The sequence below is a fragment of the Caretta caretta genome, chromosome 1, assembly GCF_965140235.1.
Source record: "Caretta caretta isolate rCarCar2 chromosome 1, rCarCar1.hap1, whole genome shotgun sequence".
Classification (NCBI taxonomy): domain Eukaryota; kingdom Metazoa; phylum Chordata; order Testudines; family Cheloniidae; genus Caretta; species Caretta caretta.
This window is the reverse complement of record NC_134206.1, coordinates 323,258,607-323,283,726: the sequence shown is the minus strand read 5'-3', so window position 1 is coordinate 323,283,726 and position 25,120 is coordinate 323,258,607. Positions and strand designations below refer to the sequence as shown.

At 44.3% G+C, this 25,120-nt stretch overlaps 1 protein-coding gene across 3 annotated transcripts in view; it reads right to left on the bottom strand.

Moving 5' to 3' along the window:
* The window catches only part of CERK (ceramide kinase), a 65,643-nt gene extending 42,416 nt beyond the window's left edge, over window positions 1-23,227 (bottom strand). The window contains exons 1-5 of one of the 3 annotated variants that reach the window (XM_075124484.1): window positions 23,209-23,227; window positions 8,421-8,534; window positions 7,152-7,274; window positions 3,233-3,358; window positions 2,273-2,336 (exon numbers count right to left, since the gene is read on the bottom strand). In XM_075124484.1, coding sequence (XP_074980585.1) covers window positions 2,273-2,336; window positions 3,233-3,358; window positions 7,152-7,274; window positions 8,421-8,445 — 338 coding nt within the window. In that variant the 5' untranslated portion in view covers window positions 8,446-8,534; window positions 23,209-23,227. Of the gene's footprint in view, window positions 1-2,272; window positions 2,337-3,232; window positions 3,359-7,151; window positions 7,275-8,420; window positions 8,535-22,709; window positions 23,170-23,208 lie in introns of those variants that run through there. The other 2 variants (XM_048836257.2, XM_048836256.2) reach the window with 2 other exon arrangements.
* Between the last annotated feature and the right edge of the window lie 1,893 nt (window positions 23,228-25,120).

The following is a 25,120-nucleotide window of genomic DNA, read 5'->3' as shown; positions in this document are numbered from 1 at the left end:
GGGTTGGGGCTGTGGGAGAGGTTCCGCAGCAGGTCTGGGGCTTGGGGAGAAGCATCTCTTCCTACTGCAGCCCTGAGCACCTGCACGGTGTTTAACAGGCAGCTGTGTGGCTGTGCAGCTTAGAGGGAATTTAGGACACCAGTATACATCCAAAAGCATAATCCCCAACTACAGAACAAGTCAGGAGCAAAATTAAAATGGATTGGTGGCTAAATCAGGTTAGGTGTACCTACTGGTAAAGAATTACTTGGCAATGGGGAAAAAGTGACTGGATCCTGTAATTATTCATTGCCAGACTTTTTAAAGTTTTAGCTTTTAAAACAAAGTACAGAAATTTGGAACAAAGTGTAATATTGAGTGGTGGTTGAACTCTGCTGAAACGTGCTTATGACTGTATCTGGTTTTAGGCCCTGATTCACAAAAAACTTAAGCATGTGCTAATTGAATTGGGGCCTTAATTTAAGTGTTTTAGTGTGCTTATTTGGTACATAAAACTATAGACTAACTTAGCATATAAAGTTCACGTAAGTGTAAGAGGAGGTTATTTACCTGTAACTGGAGGTTCTTCGAGATAGGAACCACACATCTGTACTCCACTGCGGATTTATGCATGTGCACCATGTGTCCGGAGCCAGAGAATTTGAAAGTAGCATCCGTTGGTCTGCACATGCACCCTGGCTCACACCTCATGCCTCCGATTGAGTTGATAAAGAGCAAGGCGGACTGACCACCTTTCCAGTTCCTTTTACACCACAAATAATAGAAGACCTGAAGCAGAGGGGAAGGAGGGCTGGTTGTGGAATACAGCTAGGGACCATATATCTCGAAGAATCTTCAGTTACATGTAACTAACCACTTCTTCTTCTTCTTCGATTGATGGAATACAATAGGGACCACTCTAGTTGACTGCCAAGCATTACCTAAGGAAGAGGACGGTGTGGACAGTAGGGTTGAGCAGAGATCCACCATCCCAAAGGAGGCATCAGCAGCAGAGGCTTGCATCAGGGCATAATGCCTTGCAAACGTGTAAATGGAACTCCACATGGCCACTTTACAGGTGTCCAGGAAGGGTATGTCCTGAAGAGACTTTAGTTGTAGCTTGCGCTCTAGTGGAATGAGCTCTTACCCCTGGGAGGCCCCGGTGTTCAAGAGTTGATGGAGAGTAGAATGTAGCCAGATATCTATTTGGAGATTCTCTTGGTGGAGATGGCATGGCATGCTCTCTAACTCTCTCTGCAACGGTGACAAACAGTCTTGGGGATTTTCTGATTGGTTTTGTTCTCTGCAGATAAAAGGCCAAGGCTTGTCAAACAGCAAGGAAGTGGAGTCTTCGTTCTTCTACAGAAGTGTGAAGTTTTAGGATAAAAACAGGTAAGTGAATGGTCTGGTTAAAGTGAAATTCCAAAACTACTTCGGGGTGAATTTGGGGTGTAGATGTAAAGAAACCTGATGTTTATGGAACACTGTGCATGGAGGGTCTGCCATCATTGCTCCCAGTTCACCAACCCTTCTCACTCACATGCCAGCTATCAGAAAGGCAACCTTCATGGAAAGGAGGGACATGGAACAAGTAGCTAAAAGCTCAAAGTGGGGCCTTGTCAGTACTAAAGGAACAAGATTCAGGTCTCATTGGGGTGGAATCTTCTGAGTAGGCAGAAAGGTCCTTATTAAGTCTTTCCAGAATCTATTGATTAGAGGATGTACGATAATCAAGTAGCCTGAAGCAGGTAGATGGTATGGACTGACCACTGCTAAGTAAACTCCTAAGGAGCTGATGGATAGACCCGACATTTTCAAAGACAAGATATAGTCTAAGATGAGAGGCTGTGGACACGAAGGATTCCAACCTGGACCATACGACTGTGAGAAGGAAGTGGAGAGGAAGTCAGTCCACCCCGCCTTTAACACCTCAGTTGGAGGCATGAGGTGAGCCAGTGCACATGCACGGACCAACGGACACTACTTCCAAATTCTCTGGTTCTGGGTGCATGGTGCACATGCATAATCCCACCATGGAATACAACAGGGACCACCATTCAAAGAAGAATATTAATTCAGGGGGTTAACTGGACTCCCCTGAAACAGTCTATTTTTGCCTTTGAGAATAAATCCATATTCAGGTGCAGGAGACGGACGCCTGTTTTGAAATGCTGTTTATTACAATGATCTCATCATCAAAGTTATCACATTACCATAAACTATCTTGTTACAATAGTCTCTTCTCCAGAAATTAAGCTACATATGCCAGGAAAAATCAAATCAAATCACTTACCCATCATACTTGTAGATATTAACTTCTAATAAGTTATCCTTAGCATGGTTAGCATGTTCAGTTACTATGGAGAAAAACAAACACACTTATTCACTCAAGCCTTCCTATTAAGCTAAGTTTCATAAACTTATCAAGTAATGTTTCATAAGTTCCATAAACAAAACCAAATGAATGTGGCTGTCAAGCAGAAAACAAGAGACAAGGTAGTGAGGCAATATCTTTTATTGGACCAACTTCTGTTGGTGAGAGGTCCAATAAAAGATAGAGAGACAGGGTGGGTGAGAGAATATCTTTTACTGGACCTTTCACCAACAGAAGTTGGTCCAATAAAAGATATTCCCTCACTCACCCTGTCTCTCTAACATCCTGAGACCAACACAGCTACAACTACATTACATACAAGCAGAAAACAAAACCATTAAAATGTCTCGGTTTACCAAAATGTTTCATTTTAATGGATTTTACAACAAGGAAACAACTGAGAAATGCATGTACTACATACGAGGAAAATTCTTTGTTTAGAAAACAAAAAAATTAAATGTAAATGTAAGTGTCACATACATGTATTTTTCACTGTGAGTCGCTGTATCATTTAGTAATTATTTCATCAGGGTAACTACCTATGCAGTTTTAAATGGCAAGTTTTATTTATTTATTTATTTTAAGTGGAAAAAGAAGGATATCTGTTTTATAAATTAAGAGCTTAAATAGCTTGGATGCATCACTACCTACAAAATGGTCACTGAAATAAAATGGTACATTGCTACATCACCCTCATTTGTGAATTGCAGGGCTATAGCTAAATTAGCTAGAAATCAGTTACTGTTCCATTTCATGCACTTATTAATGCAGAAAGCAGAATTCTAAAAAGACATTTTCTTAAGTTGTAAGGAAGAGTTGCTTTAAAGATTTCATTTTATATTTAATGAGAGATTGAAGTAAAATATTAACATTACTCACTAATAACATCTGTAGAGATGGAAGCTAGACTAAACAATGGAGCCACTTTTTGTTCATAGATCCTCTTCCCTTGCCGTTTTCCTCCATATGGATTAATATATACTAGCAGTTGCTTTGGTCTAGATTCTGGGGGAGGAGGGGGAGGAGAGGGGAAACAAACACGCCACATTGTTAGGCACTTGAGTATAAAAACAAGCCAGTTTTGATAAATGTATTTTTTAATTCTAAGTTATTACATTTAAATACATACTCTTATAAAATATTTTGTTAGTGAACAGAGGCAATTTGAATAAAAGATTTTATTAAAACTCCTTAGTGTGAGGATTAAATGGGTTCCTTATTATATGGAAAGAGCAGCAGAAAGTTCATATTACTTTCAGGCAGTTCTGCATTCACCTTGCCTTTCCACTAAATGAAATAACAATGGCATCAGAGCTACCAATAAGATACAAGCTAAGGTGGCAACTGGAAAGAGGCATATTATCTTCTCCTTGGAAAAAATGAGCATAGTAACTGTATGCATCCTGTGGGTGAGATGAATACAGAAATATGTCTGTACAGAAGGTATTTTATGAATAGAATTCTAGAAAATAGCTTTTGTAACAGGCAATTGAATGATCCTTCATGTGATAGAAAAGTGGTAAGTATATTTTGTAAAAGCATATTCTGAACTGCGGGAAACTGCTCTGAAGATCTGAACTCAATATAATGTAAGAATATCTACCATTACTGTCTGAAGTCTGGCTGAAAGGACTTCAGTTTGACCCCAAAGTCAGTTGAGTCAAGGAACCAAAAACACCTATCACAACAGGGCTATTCAACTAGACACCTTAAATGAGAATGCTTTCCACTGCTAGAGGGTCTTAGGATATATCTGTGCTTTGATAACATTAATTAATTAAGATTCAAAGTTTTTCTATGGAGGTACTGATTATTATCCCTATTTTAAAAAGGTAAGATTAACGAAAATAGACATTAGTAAACTGGCCAAGAGCTAAGTGGAAATCTGCGATTGAAATAGAAATAGAATCTAGATCTCATGACAGACCTTCAACCACATTGTCCCTTTCTAAAACAGTTGGTAACCGAAGGCCAGTTAGCCCAAATTTTGAGACTCAAGGTGAGATGCTTTTCACAGCTTTGTATGTTTCAAACAACCAACCAACCAACACAGGACTGACTGAAAATTCCAAAATTTAAATCTTTGAGGAAAACACAAACAAATTTTTGAAAAAAAAAATTCACAGAAAATTCCTATATTTTGACCAGCTTCATCACAAATATCATCTGCACTGGAACATGGTGAAAAGCACCAGGTTGGCTGAATTAAGACAACTTTGAAAGGAATATAAGATAAATACTGAATGTATCACCTAGGTCTTTGCAAAGAATCAAGGCTATCCGTATTATAGTAACATGGTTTCATATATAGCCAAATTGGACATTGCATAGACAAGACTTTTTTCCAGCACTGGCTGTATATTGCAACTCATTCACTAGTCCCTGGAATCAGTCCTGCAAACCTAATGTTCAATTCATTCTTCGGCATCACAGAATAGTGTTACAGGCTGTACCAGAGAGATATTTATGCAAACACCTTTTTACACAAAGATATGTCCTGTGTGATTGTTCAGAGACAAAACTGAAAAAAAAAAGAGAGAAAGAAAGAAACTGGATTATACTCCTTTTTCTGCATCACCATGGTTTACTAAATTTCAGACACTTACACGTGAGCAAATCCATTGTAACTGTTGGAGTTGCACATACGTTGCTGAAGGCACAATCTAAACACAAAGCTGCAGAAATAATTTTGAGCCCAGTCTGCCCAGCAGAGCTTTTATTAATGGTGATATTGCATGAGAAGAAAAGCACCCAGCTTGACATTCAGAGCTGGCGGACCATAGCATTTATTTTTAAACTGAGTACATTTAATACAGAAATTATTTAGACAAACAAGGAAATCCTAAAGTACAATTTTTACAAAAGACATTCTGATAAAATTATGATTTCAGATGTGCTTGTCCTCAATACCAGAAAAGGCACACTAGCTTCTCTCTCAGACACCTATTCCAGAAGTGCAGATTTAAAACTGTATAATTCACTCTCTTGGTCCAACCACAAAAAGGGCATTCAGCAAGTTCACCTTTCTCAACGTCTCTAGCATGGTATTGAATGTAATCTGATAAATTAGTATTTTATTAGAGCAATGTCCATTGGCCCTGATCAAGATTGTGGCCCTGATTTCATGTCTTAGGATGCAAAATTTCACCACTGTGTAGATGTGGCAAGATAGAGGAAGATATGGTCCCTTTCCTGAAGAGCTTATCAGTATGTGTTATACCTGAGAGGAAAGTTGCACCTCTTAACCCAGTAAGGAAATTTTCCAGACGATATCAAATCATACATATTCATATGTGTGGCCATACACAGAGATCCCATAAGCCTTAAGCAAACTATTGGGCTCAACACTGGGGTAACTAGGTGAAATTCTCTGTCCTGTGTTATAGGAGGTCAGACTAGATGAGCCAATGGTCCCTTCTGACCTCAAAATCGATGAAACCAAAGGGTTCACATAATCAAGCTTCTGGACAGCTCACTGATAAGTACCAGAATAACATTAAAACCATTGAACAATAATTCCCTCTAGCTTATTTTTAAAAGTAGTTTTAAGCAATATTAAGATTCTGAACAAATACCCAAGGCAAGCAATTCCCAGTTAAGGCAAATGCCTAGTCACAATAGGTGCAGAATAGGAAAACTGAGTGAGGATTGTGTCTCTTTGGTCTCCTCCTTTCATAAGTAATGCATACAAAGTACTTCAAAAACAAAGCAATACTGGTATAACAGGAACTATGCAGCCAGCAACTACCAAGCACTCTGAAGTAGCTGACACTGGTGTGAGCACTGTAACTTGTTTTATTGGAAGAAACATTAACAAAGTTATTATCAGATGTTTGTTCCCAGTGCTTAAGGCTCTGGGAAGTTTACTATTACTAAATAGTTATACCGGGCTTGTAGTTAGAGGCCCATAATTCTAGGTGCTTTACAAACACATAGATCTGGTCTACACTAGGAAATAAAGTTGGCATGGCTACGCTGGTCAGGGGTGTGAAAAATCCACACCCCTGAGTGATGCAATAAACTGATCTAACCCCTCTCTAGTTCAACTAGATCACTAGATCAACAGGAGAATTTTCCCATCAACCTAGCTACCGCCTCTCGGGCAAGTGGATTAGCTACACCAACAGGAGAACACCTCCTGCTGGCATAGGAAGCATCTTTAGTGAACCACTGAAGCTGTGCCACTGCAGCATTTTAAGCGTAGACAGGCCCATAGTCCATGCTCCAGAGGATTTTCAATCAATACAAGTGATATGTGGGGTGCGGGGAAGAAGAGCTTAAGCAGCAGTGTGTTTTTGAATCTAATGAAGTTTCGGGAGGTGCAGGAGATACTATGGATGGAATAGCTATTCTGTAGCAGCATCACCCCTGGCTAACATACAAATGTTTATGCAGTGGTCCGGGATTCCTTGTCAGCATGAATGTATCCAAAAACTCCTCTCATTCATTCAAGTCACAATATATGGAAAGTCTGCAGGCCCCACATTCTCCAGTGCTCTTCACAGTCATTTACACTTAGACAAATGAATAAGAACCCTACTATTCTGATCTGTTAGGGTTTGACATTCACTTTCCACAGGTATTAATGACTATGCTGCCTTGCACCTTGTGACAGTGGAGAATCAGATACTTGCTAGTTCAAATGCAGCACACCTCCTATCCCCAACTGCTCTCCCTTAGGAGGGCATGAGCTGAGCTTAAGGGCTGAGTTAGCCACATTAATAGAAACTTAACTAAACTGCTGTAGGTGCCATGAAAATAATGTTGTATATTTCAGTAATTTAGTCGAACAACTTACTCTGTAACTCAAGTAATTCTTTAAGTGCCTGTATCCACTGGTTACACAGTTGCTCATCAACGCACGAAAATGTTACTTCGCTGCACCGCCAGCGGTGTTTTTGTGCTCTTTTCATGTAATATACTATATATAGTATAAAAAAAAGAAAAAGAAAGACATTTATGTATTCTACATTTATTGCAACAATGAAATATACTTAATTGTGTGCTGAAGCCCTAGTTTTAAAAATCTGTGCAACATATTTAAAAGACAACATATTAATGAACCAAAAGACACTACTACCCCCTTCTGGAATGTTTCTATTTCTCATAATTCTAATAGGAAAACTTTGTGTGTGTGTTTGTAAGAGGGCAACATTCCAAGTATTTTTCACAATTTAAAAACAGTAATTCCTCCCTGACACATTTCAGCTTACAGTAACTGCTCAAATGTGAATGATTTTTTAAAGATACTTCTCAGCATGCCCAGAGGAAAGGACAATAGGTTATTACATGGTTGCTTACAAGAGTTGCAGCATTCATACTGCCTGAATTTCTTTTGTTTTGAAAAATTTATATGCCATATAAAGCTTGCAAAGTTCATGTCAGAAAAAACACCCAGTCCTCTGTACCCCCTTTTAAATATCACATCAGTTTGCAGGAAGCTGAAAGGAAGAGGGAGAATCTGAAAGCCAATTTCAGTCTCTTGAGAAGCATGTGTGTGGGTGGAAGAGAACCACCAAATCATTACAGACTATTTTCTCACATTTAGTCCTTCCATAAAGCCTTGGACAAGTACATTCAAGTCCCCTTTCCACAGTTAGCAGTACAGAGGATTGCCATTATATCACTAAGCAGGTTAGAGTACCATTGTATCTCACTTGATTGTACATAAGTGCTTACATAAAAGAAAGTCTTCACACGTCGAAAAATGTGTGAAAGATCTTTTCTCACACAGTCTGATCATTAATAATGATTGGAGTTTTCGTGAGGACAGCATCTCTTATTTGATTTTCTAGTGGAGTAATACAGAATCTATGATGCCACAATATTTACTTCGCAACAGTGAGATGTAGTAAGTAAGGGTTATGACTCCATTGTGGGACCAAAGAGAAGGAGATGAGCCATGAAGGAAAGATTTGATTAAAACATCTTTAACAATAATAAAAGCCAGGCTCTTGACCAATAGTTCTGTTTATAAAAAAAACTTTGTACAGCTCTTAGATTCAAGTCCCCCTTACAATATCTACAGATTACTACAGCATTCTGAAAATAGGAGTAGTTTCCCTACCTGTGAAAGCATGCGGCTTTCCCATTTTTTGCCATTTTCCACTACTACATTGCTTCTCGTCAATTTCAGTTTCTTCTACAACAATAATCTCTGAGGCGGGCACAAAATAATTTCCTGTACAAACACAACATCCATACATGAAAACTGAACATTAACAATACAAAACACATTAAAATAGCCTCAAAACATAGAAGTGTAAAATGTGTATTTCATATCAAATGTAAAGACTATGTAGGTAAATATCAGAGAAACAGCTTTGAACTAAGCCATCCACAACCAAGGACATAAATCAGGAATACAGGGTCACAACACCACTCACTCAAAATTGGCCCAACCATGAGCCCATCACTCTCCCCGACCCTCCCCCAGTCATGACAGAAGGGCAAATAAATCTTCAAATAAAGTGTTTTGTAATTCTAATTGTTGTTGTTGTTGTTTCAATCCTATTCCTGGTACTGAAGAAAAGCTTACTGGTATCTAATTTCTACATCACCCTTACACCGTGATGATCTTGTTATTTCAGAAGCCTGACTATATTAAAAAAGTGGAAGTACATGGAAAAAAAAAAAGAGATTTCACCGTACAAATAATTGTTAAATTATTGTTAAATTAATTTAATTGTTTAATTATTGTTAAATTGTTAAATTATTCGCAGGATCCTCCTTCTTCCCTTTTTTAAAGATGGGCACTATATTAGCCTTTTTCCAGTCATCCGGGACTTCCCCGGATCGCCATGAGTTTTCAAAGATAATGGCCAATGGCTCTGCAATCACATCTGCCAACTCCTTAGCACTCTCAGATTGAACGCATCCGGCCCCATGGACTTGTGCACGTCCAGCTTTTCTAAATAGTCCCGAACCACTTCTTTCTCCACAGAGGGCTGGTCACCTCCTCCCCATGCTGTGCTGCCCAGTGCAGCAGTCTGGGAGCTGACCTTGTTTGTGAAGACAGAGGCAAAAAAAGCATTGAGTACATTAGCTTTGGATTGTTATTGAGCAGAACCCATCATCAGCATGGACCAGGGTGACCAGACAGCAAGGGTGAAAAATTGGGACATGGGGTGAGGGGATAACAGGCACCCATATAAAACAAAGCCCCAAATATCAGGACTATCCCGGGACTCTGGGCACCCTAGTATGGACACATGTCCCCTGGAATGGTGGTTGAAGCAGGAAGGGACATATGAATCTTTAGCGCCTCTGGTACGTAAATACCTTGCGATGTCAGCTACAACAGTGCCATGAGAATGCCTGTTCTCACTTTCAGGTGACATTTTAAACAAGAAGCAGGCAGCATTACATCCTTCAAATGTAAACAAACTTGTTTGTCTGAGCAACTGGCTGAACAAGAAGTAGGACTGAGTGGACTTGTAGGCTCTGAAGTTTTACATTGTTCTGTTTTTGAGTGCAGCTTTTTTTTGGGTACATAATTCAACATTTGTACATTCAGCTTTCATGATAAAGAGATTGCAGTACAGTACTTATATTTGGTGAACTGAAAAATATTATTTCTTTTGTTTTTTTACAGTGCAAATACTTGTAATAAAAATAAATACGAAGTGAGCACGGTACACTTTGTATTCTGTGTTATAACTGAAATCAATATACTTGAAAACGTAGAAAATATCCAAAAGTATTTAAATAAATGGTATTCTATTATTGTTTAGCAGCATAATTAATCGTGCGATCACAATTTTTTTTTAATCGCTTGGCAGCCCTACTTTCCTTATAAATCAGGCTTTCTAAACCTTATATCATTTTTGTTGCTCTCCCTTGGATTCTCTCCAGTTTGTCTACATCTTTCCTAAAGTGTTGTGCACAAAAGTGGATGCTATACTCTAGCTGAGGCCTCACCAGTGCCAAGCAGAACAAAACAATTACCTCCCACATCTTACATGACAGTCCTGTTAATATATGGTAAAATATTAGCCTTTCACAGCTGCATCACATTGTTGACACACATTCAGTTAATGATCCTTTCAGGAATGATCTAGTTATTACTTAGCCCTGCCTTGACTGCAGGGGACTGGACTAGATGACCTGTTAAGGTCCCTTCCAGTTCTACACTTCTATGATTCTATAACCCGCAGATCCTTTTCAGCATTTAACCTGATATTACCCATTTTGTAGCTGTGCCAGGATCACATTACCATGTGGAAGAATCAGTGTATTGTGTCTGAAAAAGAAGGTCTCATCAGCAATTTGAGAGAGAAAGGGAGAAGGAGAGCAAGACTTCATGTTCTGGATAAGAAACCACACACAGGCAGATGGCGGGAGAGACAGTGGACTCCTTAGAGGGCTCTGGTCTACAGCCAAACATGCTCTGGAGTGGTAAGGAAATGGAGGTAGGGTATTCTGTCTACATCTGTATCTCTCTTTTGGTATCTAAATAAAGATTAATGTTTAGAATCTTGTGAAAAGTCTTTGTGTCTGTTGGCTTCACTATCACATGCCCCTAAGAGTGAAACCCAACCCAGAGAACCCACGCAGCTGGAATTCTGGGATAGGGTGTGCTTCAGCTACAGGGGAGCCTGACAGGGTGTGGTGGGGGGGGGGCAAGCACTTGTCCCAAAGGCTAGGCAGTTGAACTGTGAGGTTACAGCTCTCAGAAATGGGTGCTAGACAGAGCACCTGTACCATAAAAGTGTGCCTAGAGACCCCAGCCAGGGGCAATGCCTGGACTCTGTTCAGATTCACCAGCTTAAAGCACCCAAATCCCAGTGAAGTGGGACCCAAACACAACAGACCGGTGAATATCAACCTAGGAGCTCTACCAGGGCTATAAATGTGCGACAGCAAGAGTGGAACTGTTTTCATTCAAACTGAGTACTGTACTCTGAAAATATTTCTTTATACTTCACATGTACTCACATTAAGAAAAATACAAAAGTAATAGGAAAGAATATTCACTTCAGTCCCCAGAAAAATCACAGTGCAAGTCCTCAAAGCAATCCATTTTGAAGCACTTGGAGGAGAGAAAGGATTCACCCAGGGCAAGTCATCCTGACCAACCTCATTGCTTTTATCATGAGATAACTGGCTCGGTTGATGTGGGGAAGGCGGTGGATGTGATATACCTTCACTGTAGTGAAGCTTTTGATATGCTCTCCCACTGTAAGGTGGACAGAAAGCTTGCTACATTGTTGGACTCACTAGGTAGCGATCAACGGCTCGATGTCTAGTTGGCAGCCGGTATCAAGTGGAGTGCCCCAGGGGTCTGTCCTGGGGCCTGTTTTGTTCACCATCTTCATTAATGACCAGGATGATGTGATGGATAACACCCTCAGCAAGTTTGCAGATGACACTCAACTGGAGGGAGAGGTAAAGATATGCTGGAGGATAGGGATAGGGTCCAGAGTGACCTAGACAAATTAGAGGACTGGACCAAAAGAAATCTGATGAGGTTCAACAAGGACAAGTGAAGAGTCCTGCACTTAGGACGGAAGAATCCCACGTACTGCTACAGGCTGGGGACCGACTGGCTAAGCAGTTGTTCTGCAGAAAAGGACCTAGGGATTGCAGTGGGTGAGAAGCTGAATATGGATCAACAGTGTGCCCTTGTTGCTAAGAAGGCTAACGGCATATTGGGCTGCATTAGTAGGAGCACTGCCAGCAGATGGAGGAATTTTTTATTATTCCCCTCTATTCAGCACTAGTGAGGCCACATCTGGAGTACTGTGTCCAGTTTTGGGGCCCCCACTACAGAAAGGATGTGGACAAATTGGAGAGACTCCAGCAGATGGCAACAAAAATGATTAGGGGGCTGGGGCACATGATTTATGAGGAGAGGCTGACCTGGGGTTATTTAGTCTGCAGAAGAGTGAGGGGCCTTCAACTACCAAAACGGGGGTTCAAAACAGGATGGCACTAGGCTGTTCTCAGTGGTGACAGATGACAGAACAAGGAGCAATGATCTCAAGCTGCAATGAGGGAGGTGTAGGTTGGGTATTAGGAAAAACTATTTCACTAGGAGGATGGTGAAGCACTGGAATGCGTTACCTAGGGAGATGATGGAATCTCCATCCTTAGAGGTTTTGAAGGCCTGGCTTGACGAAGGCCTGGCAGGGATGATTTAGTTGGGGTTAATCCTGCTTTGAGCAAGTGGTTGGATTAGATGACCTCCTGAGCTCTCTTCCAACCCTAATCTTCTAGGATTCTATGAATATATATGCATATTGCACTGAGTACTTAGTATGACAATTTCTCCGATTGACAGAAACATCAGCTTGTAGAACTTCTCATTGCACACTTCCTACAAGTTTTATTTTAGATTATTCAATTATATAAGTGATGGGCAACCTACAATACAGGGGCTGCTGCCACATTTCCCCATAATTTTCACTTACCCCATAGGAACATTAGCAATTCATTTGAATTTTATTGGCTGACCTAATCTTTGTCTAAAGACCTGCTGTCCCATACACTTTGAAAGTGTCACAATGGAAGTGAAATCAGACCAGACAGCAAATTGAATATCTGTATTACTTTGTATCTTAGAGGCTCCCACCAAATATGGCACCATAAAAGGTGAGATATCAGAGTTTACAATCTAAGGCCATGTCTACAGTACCCACCAGATCGGCGGGTAGTGATCGATCTATCGGGGATTGATTTATCACATCTAGTGTAGACGCGATAAATTGATCCCCGATTGCTCTGTCGTCGGCTCCGGAACTCCACCACGGCGAAAGGTGGAAGCGGAGTCGACAGTGGAGAGGTGGCCGTCGATCCCGGGCCGCGAGGATGCAAAGTAAGTGATTCTAAGTCGATCTAAGATACAGCGACTTCACCTACGCTATTCTCGTAGCTGAAGTTGCGTATCTTAGATCGATCCCCCCCCCATTCCCTGCAGTGTAGACTGGGCCTAAAACACAGTTAGAAACAAGGAGCGGGAAGGAAAGGTGAAGAAATGTGCCCAAGGTCACATAGCAGAGGTCATTGGCACGGCCAGAAATAGAACCCAGACGCTTGGTCTGATACCATGTTTGCTACACGATGCTCTCTATTATGAAAGTGCAGTCAAAAAGCTCTACACATTTGTATTGGTAAGCCAAACTCAAATGTTTCATATTAGATATCAGGTTTCAGCAAAAAGAAAAGGAGTACTTGTGGCACCTTAGAAACTAACCAATTTATTTGAGCATAAGCTTTCGTGAACTACAGCTCACTTCATCGGCTGCATACTGTGGAAAGTACAGAAGATCTTTTTATACACACAAGCCATGAAAAAATGGGTATTTACCACTACAAAAGGTTTTCTCTCCCCCCACCCCACTCTCCTGCTTGTAATAGCTTATCATAGAATCTCAGGGCTGGAAGGGACCTCAGGAGGTCATCTAGTCCAACCCCCTGCTCAAAGCAGGACCAGTGTCCAATTTTTGCCCCAGATCCCTAAATGGCCCCCTCAAGGATTGAACTCACAATCCTGGGTTTAGCAGGCCAATGCTCAAACCACTGAGCTATTCCCCCTCCCCCCCCCAGGGATTATCTAAAGCAATCACCCTCCTTACAATGTGTATGATAATCAAGGTGGGCCATTTCCAGCACAAATCCAGGGTTTAAGAAGAAAGTCTGGGGGGGGGTAGGAAAAAACATATTACATATCAGGGAAATTATAGCATCTCTACAATTGACTGGCAAAGCCACACCTAAATGATGAATTGATTCCAGACATTTAAACCAGGAAGAGATCAACAAGTTGTAGCGATTTTTTTTCAAAATACAATGATTGAAGACCTGGATGAACTGATAAAATATTAAATGTGAAGCTTGGCTACTCAATAACCAAATGTAATTAATGACTAAGGACTATGTATGTGATTTTGAGGTGTGGTTGTGGGGCAAGAAACCTTATATATTTGAAGAGCATTAATATACCAAGGAAGAAGTAGTGTAATGAAGTAACGGAGGAGCAAAGAGATATTTAAGGTAAACTTGAGGGAATTTTTTTTCCTAAACACTGAACTCTATTAGACCATAGTAGTCTCCCAAAGAAAGTGGAAGCCTCATTGTGTTGCTTATTTAAACTAAACTGAAGAAAACTCTTGAAAATATATTCTAGTTAATAACCCTGCACTGGCAGGGGTAGGAGAAACTAATAGGCTTTTTCATTTGTAATGCCTATGATTTAAATCCTACATACGACGGTATGAATATAGATGAGCTTTATATCTAACAGTTCATTAGAGGTCTTGATAAATACCCCATATAACTGAAGGTCAAAACATTTTTCCTGACAAAAGGAATTTTTCACAGAGTGAGCATACAAGCCTCAAGACTTTCCACAAATCCTCCTAATTTAAATTGTTAGTTTTTCAGATTAAGCTTTATTTTTAATCTCTGCATGTAGCATGAATTCTCCTCTCCTCCCTTGCGAACTGTTCCCTTTTGGGAAGTTTGAGCGAATTCTCTTTAGCAGTTTCTGTATTTGGGTAGGAAGGAGACAAGTGGGCATTTGAACACTCTTTATGAGCAGTCCTTTCCTGTTTCCTGCCCACCAGTGTTTTCCTGTTTTATAGAAGTACCAAATAACTTTCACAAAAGATAAGCCCAAGTCCAAAAGGTCAGATAATAGTTGGAAGGTCAACAGCCCTCAAGAAAGTGCTACCTTTGCTAAGTTTGAGACAATGATTGTTTTAATTTAATGATCACGTGATAACTGCAAACCACTCATAAAAATACATAATTTTATAAGCTGTGCACAGGTAAATTTATAGTTAGATATACTGCACAGTAATGCCCTGATCATGAAGGATCAACTTTTAAAAGGCAATCAATCTTTACCAAATTACTGCCTCTTCACTCAGGTACTTTTGGGTTGCTTGCCAATCCTCCTCATAAAAGTGTTCATTTATATTTTAGCAGCACACATTTCTTTCATATTCCCAAGTCCTTATAAAGACTGTACTGAGGCCTCCAGAGCACAGAGAACCTAAAAGGCAACAGGAGACACCTGTGAAGCTCCTGTAAATATTGCCTTAGTAGCTAACCGCACATTCCACAAATCACACATCAAGCAGTTAAAAGGAGGATGCACTTCAGATACGGAATTATTTTCTTCATAAAGTGTAGCTGTGCCTCCAGAAATGCACTTGCATATTTCCTTGTTTTTACTCTTTATTTACCAGTGTGTCTTAAATAGACTTTTGCAGGACTGCAGCCAAATTTGATAACAGGGACTGCCATGATTCTCCAACCTACCTAATGCTTCGGCACACATACCAAGAAAAGTCAAGTTCATTGTGCTTTTTCACAGCTCTTAGCCAACCTCAATTTTTTGCATGTAGAATGACCAGACACAACATTCTATTTGCAAAGGATTATGGGGGATACCATCTGCTTTGCAGCAACCATCTTGCCCAGTCCACGTCCCATCCCAGCAGAAAATAGTCAACAGCAGATACAAGCATATAAGCAGCCATTGGTTCCGAACGAAACTAGCGTGCTGGGAGCACGTCCAGTAGGTTCTGTGGTTCTTTCATGGTCTGGAGCAGGGGTTCCCAACCTTTTTCTTTCTGAGGCCCCTCCAACATGCAATACAAACTCCTCGGCACAAGCTGTGCCACAAGTGTTTTTCTGCATATAAAAACCAGGGTGGCATTAGGGGGTAGCAAGCAGGGAAATTTGGGGCCCCACTCCACAGGGGGCGCTGCGAAGCTAAGTTGCTCAGGCTTCAGCACGGGGTGGTGGGGCTTCAGCTTTCTGCTCTGGGCCCCAGTGAATCTAATGCTGGCCATGCTTGGTGGCCCCCCGGAGGCCTCAGACCCCTGTCTGAAAAGTGCTGGTCTGAAGGAAGTATATCATCCGCACAGAAGCCGCCAGTTCAAAAGCAGCCCCACTCTAGCCTATGCATCAGCTAACTACTAAGGGTATATCTACACAGCAAAATGAGCCCAGGCTCAAGCCTACCTCCCCTTTTAGCCACACACCAATTGTACTAACCTAGGGATCGGACCTAGGGTCCAAGATCCTGCAGGGCTGGAGAGTCCAAGCCTGTGTTAAGCTAGGACCAAAGGTCCAAGCCCTACTGCTTTCCTGTGTGCATGCAGCACTGGCAGTCTTCTGCATATATCCCAGAATTCCTGGTGGAAGAAGAGCAACGCTACTGGTAGCAAGCACAGAGGCCAGACGTACCGTTATTGCCTGGCTGAGTGCACTCCCCCTTCCTACTCCTGCTGCTCCTCACTGCTGCATGGAGCTTGCCTGGAGCAGGGAGCAAAGTTGACAGGCAGGAGGCAGCTGCCAGGATGTTGGGAGGTTGCAGAGCTGAGCCTGGAGCTCTGCCCCTCCCCCGCCCTGCAGGGCAGCCCTTTAGTCCCTGCTCCACTCTCTGTCCCTTGGTCCCCACTATGCCCGCCCACTGCTCCCAGGGCTGCATGTGCAGATTCACCCAGGCAGCATGCACTGTGAGGGCAGTGAGTGGGAGCCAGCCCTAAAACTTCCCCACTGCCTCCCGAGGATTCCTTATTTCTGCCTCCAGGGGTGCAGCAAGGGTAGGGATAAGAGATCCTGGGGGGTGCTGAAGCACACTGCACCACAAGCCTCGAGGATGCACTTCACTGGCTCTGCAGCTGGCAGCAGCCAGGCTGGGGTGTGTGTGTGTTTTTACTCTGAAACCTACATTTTATGTTAAGCTTCAACAAAAACAAAAAGCCAGACAACAATAAAATGAAAACCAACCAACCAAAGACACCTTCATTGATCATCCCATTTTAAAAATTAAGAATTGCAAAATTCCATTTTAATAGTCTGACAGCCCTGGAGATTGATGGCCTAATTATCCTCAGAATAGGTGCATATGCGCATGTTCCTGCCCATGTGACTCAGCCTAGAGATGGAGAGCCCAATGCTCAAATTAGATGGTAGTTCATTATAAAGACTTCCCAAACTTACTCCTGAGGGAATTCTGTGCCAAAAAATAAAAATTCTGCAAACTTATTTGTCAATAAATAAATGTAGAGGCTCCAGCATGGCAGTGGGGAGCACAGGCCACAGGCTGTATGGGAGTGGGAGAAAATGCATGGAAGTGGAAGGGGGAGGGGCAGAACGCAGCACACTCGGGGAAGAGGCGGGGGAGGAGCTTGACTGATGGCGGAGCCTTCCTTGCTTCTGCCCCCACAGAAGAGATCAGGGGAGGGGGTGGGGTGAAGAAGAGCAGGCCAGGTTGGGACCCCTTTGGACCGTGGACCTGGTGCCATGGTAAATCCGGTACTGATTAAGTCTGATACACTTTGCCGGACACCTTCTTTGAAATTGATTCTTTTCCTAAGAATTTACAATAAATCCTCAGTCCTGCAATTAAAGCCAAGTTTACATTAGAAATTTGTTAAATGTTGACATGTCAGACGTTTACATGAGCAAACATGGAACTGGTAACAATAAAATTCTTAGTGTGCAACAGACTGATTATGCAGATAGTTCTTAATTAGGACATTTAAAGGGACATTTACAAAACAAAACACGTATCTTAGATACACAGCTGATACCCGAAAAATATTACTCACTATTTAAACCTATTTCAAGGGTAAAGTTTACATTGAGTGCAGCCTGGTTTGTACTGAGGCATACCATTTTTGCAGAGGATTAGTTTGTATTCCATAATCTGTCATTGCATCTACACAAAAACTTATTAAAATTCAAATCAAAATATTTATATTAACACAAGAGTTAAGAGTAAACATAGTTAAGTAAGAGTAAATGTAAAGTTAGCCAATACTATGAGTGCACAAAATAGTGGGAAATGTATGTACAGCAGGAGTGGGCAACATGAAGCCCACAGGCCTAATGCGGCCCATCAGTGTAATCTGCTGGCGGGCCGCGAGACAATATTTACATTGACAGTCCACAACCATGGCAACCCGCAGTTCTCAGTAGCTGTGGTTGACATACAGTGTATAATTTGAAAGAACGAGGAGTACTTGTGGCTCCTTAGAGACTAACAAATTTATTTGAGCATAAGCTTTCATGGGCTAAAGCCCACTTCACCAGATGCATGCAGTAAAAAATACATACGAAGATAGATAGATAGATATACAGAGAGAGAGAGAACATGAAAAAATGGGGGTTGCCATACCAACTCTTAACAAGACCAATCGATTAAGGAGGGCTATTATCATCAGGAGAAAAAAATCTTTTGTAGTGATAATCAGGATGGCCCATTTCAAACAGTTGACAAGAAGGTGTGAGTAACAGTAGGGGGAAAATTAGCATGGGGAAATAGTTTTTAGTTAGTGTAATGACTCATCCACTCCCAGTCTTTATTCAAGACTAATTTAATGGTGTCCAGTTTGCAGATTCATTCCAGTTTTCCTGTTTCTCGTTGGAGTCTGTTTTTGAAGAGTTTTTGTTGAATAATTGCGACTTTTAGGTCTGAAATTGAGTGTCCAGGGAGGTCGAAGTGATTCCTAACTGGTTTTTGAATGTTATAATTCTTGACGTCTGATTTATGTCCATTTCTTCTTTTAGGTAGAGACTGACCAGTTGGACCAATGTACATGGCAGAGGGGCATTGTTGGCACATGATGGCATATATCACATTAGTAGATGTGCAGGTGAATGAGTCTCTGATAGTGTGGCTGATGTGATTAGGTCCTATGATGGTGTCCCCTGAATAGATATGTGGACACAGTTGGCAACGGGCTTTGTTACAAGGATGGGTTCCTGGGTTCATGTTTTTGTTGTGTGGCATGTGGTTGCTGGTGAGTATTTGCTTCAGGTTGGGGGGCTGTCTGTAAGCAAGGACTGGCCTGTCTCCCAAGATCTGAGAGAGTGAGGGGTTGTCCTTCAGGATAGGTTGTAGATCCTTGATGATGCGTTGGAGAGGTTTTAGTTGGGGGCTGAAGGTGACAGCTAGTGGCGTTCTGTTACTTTCTTTGTTGGGCCTGTCCTGTAGTAGGTGACTTCTGGGTACTCTTCTGGCTCTGTCAATCTGTTTCTTCACCTCAGCAAGTGGGTATTGTAGTTGTAAGAATGCTTGATAGAGATCTTGTAGGTGTTTGTCTCTGTCTGAGGGGTTGGAGCAAATGCGGTTGTATCTTAGAGCTTGGCTGTAGACAATGGATCGTGCAGTGTGGTCTGGATGGAAGCTGGAGGCATGTAGGCGAGTATAGGGTGGCGTTTATGTGACCATGGCTTATTAGCATCGTTGTGTCCAGGAAGTGGATCTCTTGTGTGGACTGATCCAGGCTGAGGTTGATGGTGGAATGGAAATTGTTGAAATCATGGTGGAATTCCTCAAGGGCTTCTTGTCCATGGGTCCAGATGATGAAGATGTCATCAAAGTAGAGTTGGGGTATTAGGGGACGAGAGCTAAGGAAGCGTTGTTCTAAGTCAGACATAAAAATGTTGGCATACTGTGGGGCCATGCGGGTACCCATAGCAGTGCTGCTGACTTGAAGGTATACACTGTCCCCAAATGTGAAATAGTTGTGGGTGAGGACAAAGTCACAAAGGTCAGCCACTAGGTTTGCCATGACATTATCAGGGATACTGTTTCTGATGGCTTGTAATCCATCTTTGCGTGGCATGTTGGTGGAGAGGGCTTCTACATCCATAGTGGCCAGGATGATGTTCTCTGGAAGATCTCCACCTCCCAGAGGAGCGGCGCTCCCACGGTGCCCCAGTAAAGGTCACGGGCTGTGAATTTTTGTTTATTGCCCATGACTTGTACTAAAAATACCCATGACTAAATTGTAGCCTTACCTATGCACACTATTTAAAATTTAATAGAAAATTTGATATCATTCATATTCAGGAAGTTTCCAAAAGATAAACTCCATTATTTCTAATACCAAATTTCCTCAAACTTGTCAGACATTTCTCTTCCAGTGAGTTGAATACTTATCCCAAGTTTGAAGTTAAGCTTTTTTACATACAAATAGATACACTATCAATTTTCTAACTATGTTAATAACTTCCCTTATCTCCCAGTGATATCTCATATGACCTAGGAGACTTCACAAGACTTGGCAAAAGAAGTTTCACTTTTCAGCTGAGGGATCATGCAACAGCTCAAAGGATAAACTTATCTGGAAGGCAATAAGTGCCCAAAGCTATAGTGGCTTAACATTAAAGTGCTTCCTCGACCATATCGAAATCAGCTAACAAACAAAAAGGAAAGGAATGTTTTCATCACTGTTTTGAAGCAACAGTTATTCTACTATATCCAGGTGCAATTAATTTGAATATGAAACAGAAAAACAACTATTTACTAAAACAATACTTAAGGCTTTGATGTTTTCAGAAAATAGTGTAAACATATTAGCCTGTGTTTTTGTACTCCAGCTAGACTGGCATGTGTTCTTGTGGTAGACAGAAAGAGTCAACATTCATACAAAGGATGCTCAAATCATATGGTCTGAAAAGTGTATTTACTTGCAGTTACAAGCCCTAGGATTACTTTAACTGACTAATTTAAGACCCATTTCTTTCCATGTCAAGGAGTATACATTGGCTAAGCAGTTGGTGTGTTGTGACTGCTGATTATACTAAACACGATAGTTCCACTTGTTATCTTGTCCTTCCTCATTTTCTCCTTCTCACACTTACCCGTTACCATGAAGCCAAAGAATATTTGTATAGGCACAGTGCTATCTGCACTGATATACGAGCAAGATTTAGTCCCAAGACTCAAAGTAGCACCGGCATAACAAGGCCTTGACCCTCAGTTATCCTGTGGTAGTAATTTAGAGGCCTCCTAACACCATTCAACTACAACCTTTACTCTTAAGAGGAACGCTGAGAAATGCTGGAATTATTAAGCAGTCAGTTCTGCAAACATACTGCAAGTTTCAATTTCAATTGCAAACACACTATTTCATAGATGCAGTTTTTCTGAAATCTCATATGGCACATCCATTACATGATAAAAGTACTAAATTACATTGTGGCTTGAATATTTTAATAAATATTCTTGTTTTAGATCTGCTCATTGCTGTAACATATTCCAGCTAAAACCCCTAACTCCAATGGCTCTCCAAGTGACTAAAAGCCACCTGCAAGATCCTCAAAATGAGTACTTTTTCTAGCTATTACTAATCTATGTTTAGTGCGCAGAAAGAGGACTATGCACACTTGGCTTTATATCTGCTGACAAGCTCTTCGGGCTGGGGGGGGCGGAGAAACCACTTAGTGTCTTGTCAAATCATTATGAGCTTGTCAATGTGGTCCAAAGTCTATGCATGCAGCCTTTCCCATACTTATGAAGAAACTTAGTGAATGAACCCAGGAGCAGAAGTTTGCAAAGCTGTTTTCCTACTATTAATTCTCACCAGCTGTTTAATTTATTTTAAATGCTGGACCCCACAGTCCTGCCCTAAATATATGGCTTTAAGAAAAAGTTGCTGATGGTGTGTAAACTAATCTGTATTGCACACATTTTTAAAATTTATTTTGCAGCAACACTCGAGAAGCCTCTAGTAAATACTACACCAAATATACTACAGTAGGCTAAACACCACCACAAAGAATCAGAACCCTCTGGGACAAGAAGAACATTTCTCAACTCCATTCTGGACCCAAAACGAGAGAAGAAAGAGCAGGAACCTTTGGAACTTTATGCCCTTTAAGAGAAGGCAGACCTGTGCGCAACAGCTTGCACTATTAACTGGTCTGTCCCTTTTCGTAAGAGCTGGTTGGACATAGGAAGGTGGTGCCTTATCTTTACAGTATGTGTGTTACCTCCCACACACATCTCAGTGATACACGTACCAAGGGCACAAGCAGACAAGAACAGGAACAGGTGCACTCTGACAACCTCCAGAGCCACTCCAACCTCCCCCACATCTATACAACCCCTCACATCTCAAAGCCCCTCCAAACCCGCACTACTGCCAGAGCCCCTCCAGTGTCCCCCACTATACCCCCACTCCCAGAGCCCCTCAAAACCCCACACTATACAACGCTGCACCTGCCAGAGCCTCTCCAGGGTCCCCCACTATACCCTCACTCCCAGAGCCCCTCAAAACCCCACACTATACAACGCTGCACCTGCCAGAGCCTCTCCAGGGTCCCCCACTATACCCCCACTCCCAGAGCCCCTCAAAACCCCACACTATACAACGCTGCACCTGCCAGAGCCTCTCCAGGGTCCCCCACTATACCCTCACCCCCCCCATTCTCCCCCCCAATGACACCACCCCCCATGGCCGTTCAGTCCCCCGCACCTGCCAGAGCCCCTGCAGTCTGCCCCGCACTATACCCTACCCCCAGAACCCCTCCAAGCCCGCCCTGTACAACCCCCATCCCCTCCAGTCTGCCCCAGCCCCTCCTCCCGCCAGGCCCCATCACTCACCGCCGTCCCGGCCCCGGGGCGGCTGCGGATCCCGCCAGGACAGCAGCCCCGGCTCCCATTCTAACGTGACCTCCCAGGCGCGCTGCCCGAAGGCCAACGAGGAGACGAGCCGGGGCCGCCGGCCGCCCGCGGGCTGCTCCATGGGCGCTCAGGGCCGGAGCACGCCTGCCCCGCGACGCATAGCCCGGGCCTAAGGGGCCGCCCAGCTCCTGGGCACCGGGATGGCGGCAGCCGGCAGCTAACGGGGCCCGGCCTCACCGCTATCCGGCTATTGCCTAGCGTAGGGGGACGAGAGCGTCAGCACGTATGAAAATCACCGCCGAGGGTGGAGCCTCGCCGTCTCTCTGCTGGCGGCGGCGAAGATACGGGCCCGGGTGCAAAGCTGCTAAGCGGCGCTGGGGCCAAGGGCCGCGACTCGCGATCCCCGTTGTGGCCAAGCGTCAGGCCGAGCCCGTGAGCCCTCCGCCCCCTGCCTCCCATCGCCGCCCGGGGCTCTCACAGCGTCGGGCCGTCCCCGTGTGCCCTCCGCCCCCTGCAGCCCAGCGCCGCCCGGAGCTCTCACAGCGTCGGGCCTTGCCCGTGAGCCCTCCGCCCTCTGCAGCCCAGCGCCGCCCGGGGCTCTCACAGCGTCGGGCTGTCCCCGTGTGCCCTCCGCCCCCTGCAGCCCAGCGCCGCCCGGAGCTCTCACAGCGTCGGGCCGTCCCCGTGAGCCCTCCGCCCCCTGCAGCCCAGCGCCGCCCGGGGCTCTCACAGCGTCGGGCCTTGCCCGTGAGCCCTCCGCCCCCTGCAGCCCAGCGCCGCCCGGGGCTCTCACAGCGTCGGGCCTTGCCCGTGTGCCCTCCGCCCCCTGCCTCCCAGCGCCGCCCGGGGCTCTCACAGCGTCGGGCCGTCCCCGTGTGCCCTCCGCCCTCTGCAGCCCAGCGCCGCCCGGGGCTCTCACAGCGTCGGGCCGTCCCCGTGTGCCCTCCGCCCCCTGCCTCCCATCGCCGCCCGGGGCTCTCACAGCGTCGGGCCTTGCCCGTGAGCCCTCCGCCCCCTGCCTCCCATCGCCGCCCGGGGCTCTCACAGCGTCGGGCCTTGCCCGTGAGCCCTCCGCCCCCTGCCTCCCATCGCCGCCCGGGGCTCTCACAGCGTCGGGCCTTGCCCGTGAGCCCTCCACCCCCTGCAGCCCAGCGCCGCCCGGGGCTCTCACAGCGTCGGGCCTTGCCCGTGAGCCCTCCACCCCCTGCAGCCCAGCGCCGCCCGGGGCTCTCACAGCGTCGGGCCTTGCCCGTGTGCCCTCCCCCCCTGCCTCCCAGCGCCGCCCGGGGCTCTCACAGCGTCGGGCCGTCCCCGTGTGCCCTCCGCCCCCTGCAGCCCAGCGCCGCCCGGGGCTCTCACAGCGTCGGGCCTTGCCCGTGAGCCCTCCGCCCCCTGCCTCCCATCGCCGCCCGGGGCTCTCACAGCGTCGGGCTGTGCCCGTGTGACCCCTGCTACCCAGCGCCGTCCTGGTCTCTGACAGCATCGGGCCTTGCCCATGTGCCCTCCGCCCCCTGCCTCCCATCGCCGCCCGGGGCTCTCACAGCGTCGGGCTGTGCCCATGTGACCCCTGCCGCCCAGTGCCTCCCTGGTCTCTCACAGCGTCAGGCCGTGCCCATGTGCCCTCTGCCCCCTGCCTCCCAGCGCCGCCCGGGGCTCTCACAGCATCAGGCTGTGCCCATGTGACCCCTGCCGCCCAGTGCCGCCCTGGTCTCTCACAGCATCAGGCCGTTCCCGTGAGCCCGCTGACCCCTTCCGCCCAGTGCCACCCGGGGCTCTCACAGCGTCAGGCCATGCCCATATGTCCTCTGCAGCCTAGTGCCGCCTCAGACTCTCATGGTGGTAGGTCTTGCTCAGGGGCCCAGGGATTTCCCTACACCCCGTTAATTTCCCCAACACCGCCACAGCGGTCAACCAGTTGTACTCAGTGTTGTCAATTTAGTCATTGGTTGGAAATTTCAACTGAAATGAAAGAAAAGGAGTACTTGTGGCACCTTAGAGACTAACCAATTTATTTGAGCATAAGCTTTCATGAGCTACAGCTCACTTCATCGGATGCATCTGATGAAGTGAGCTGTAGCTCACGAAAGCTTATGCTCAAATAAATTGGTTAGTCTCTAAGGTGCCACAAGTATTCATTTTCTTTTTGTGAATACAGACTAACACGGCTGTTACTCTGAAACTGAAATGAAAACATTAATACACACTTTAAAAGCACCCTCTACACCATTGCAGCACAATACCTCTGAGGTCCCTCATAGCATCAAATCATGCCCAGTGTACTATGCCCATGTGCTCTCTGCACCATTGCAATCTAGTATTTGTTAGGTCTCTTCAACTAGCTCTCCTATCTTGTACCCTTAAATGCCCATGCATAGTATCACCTAGTGCCA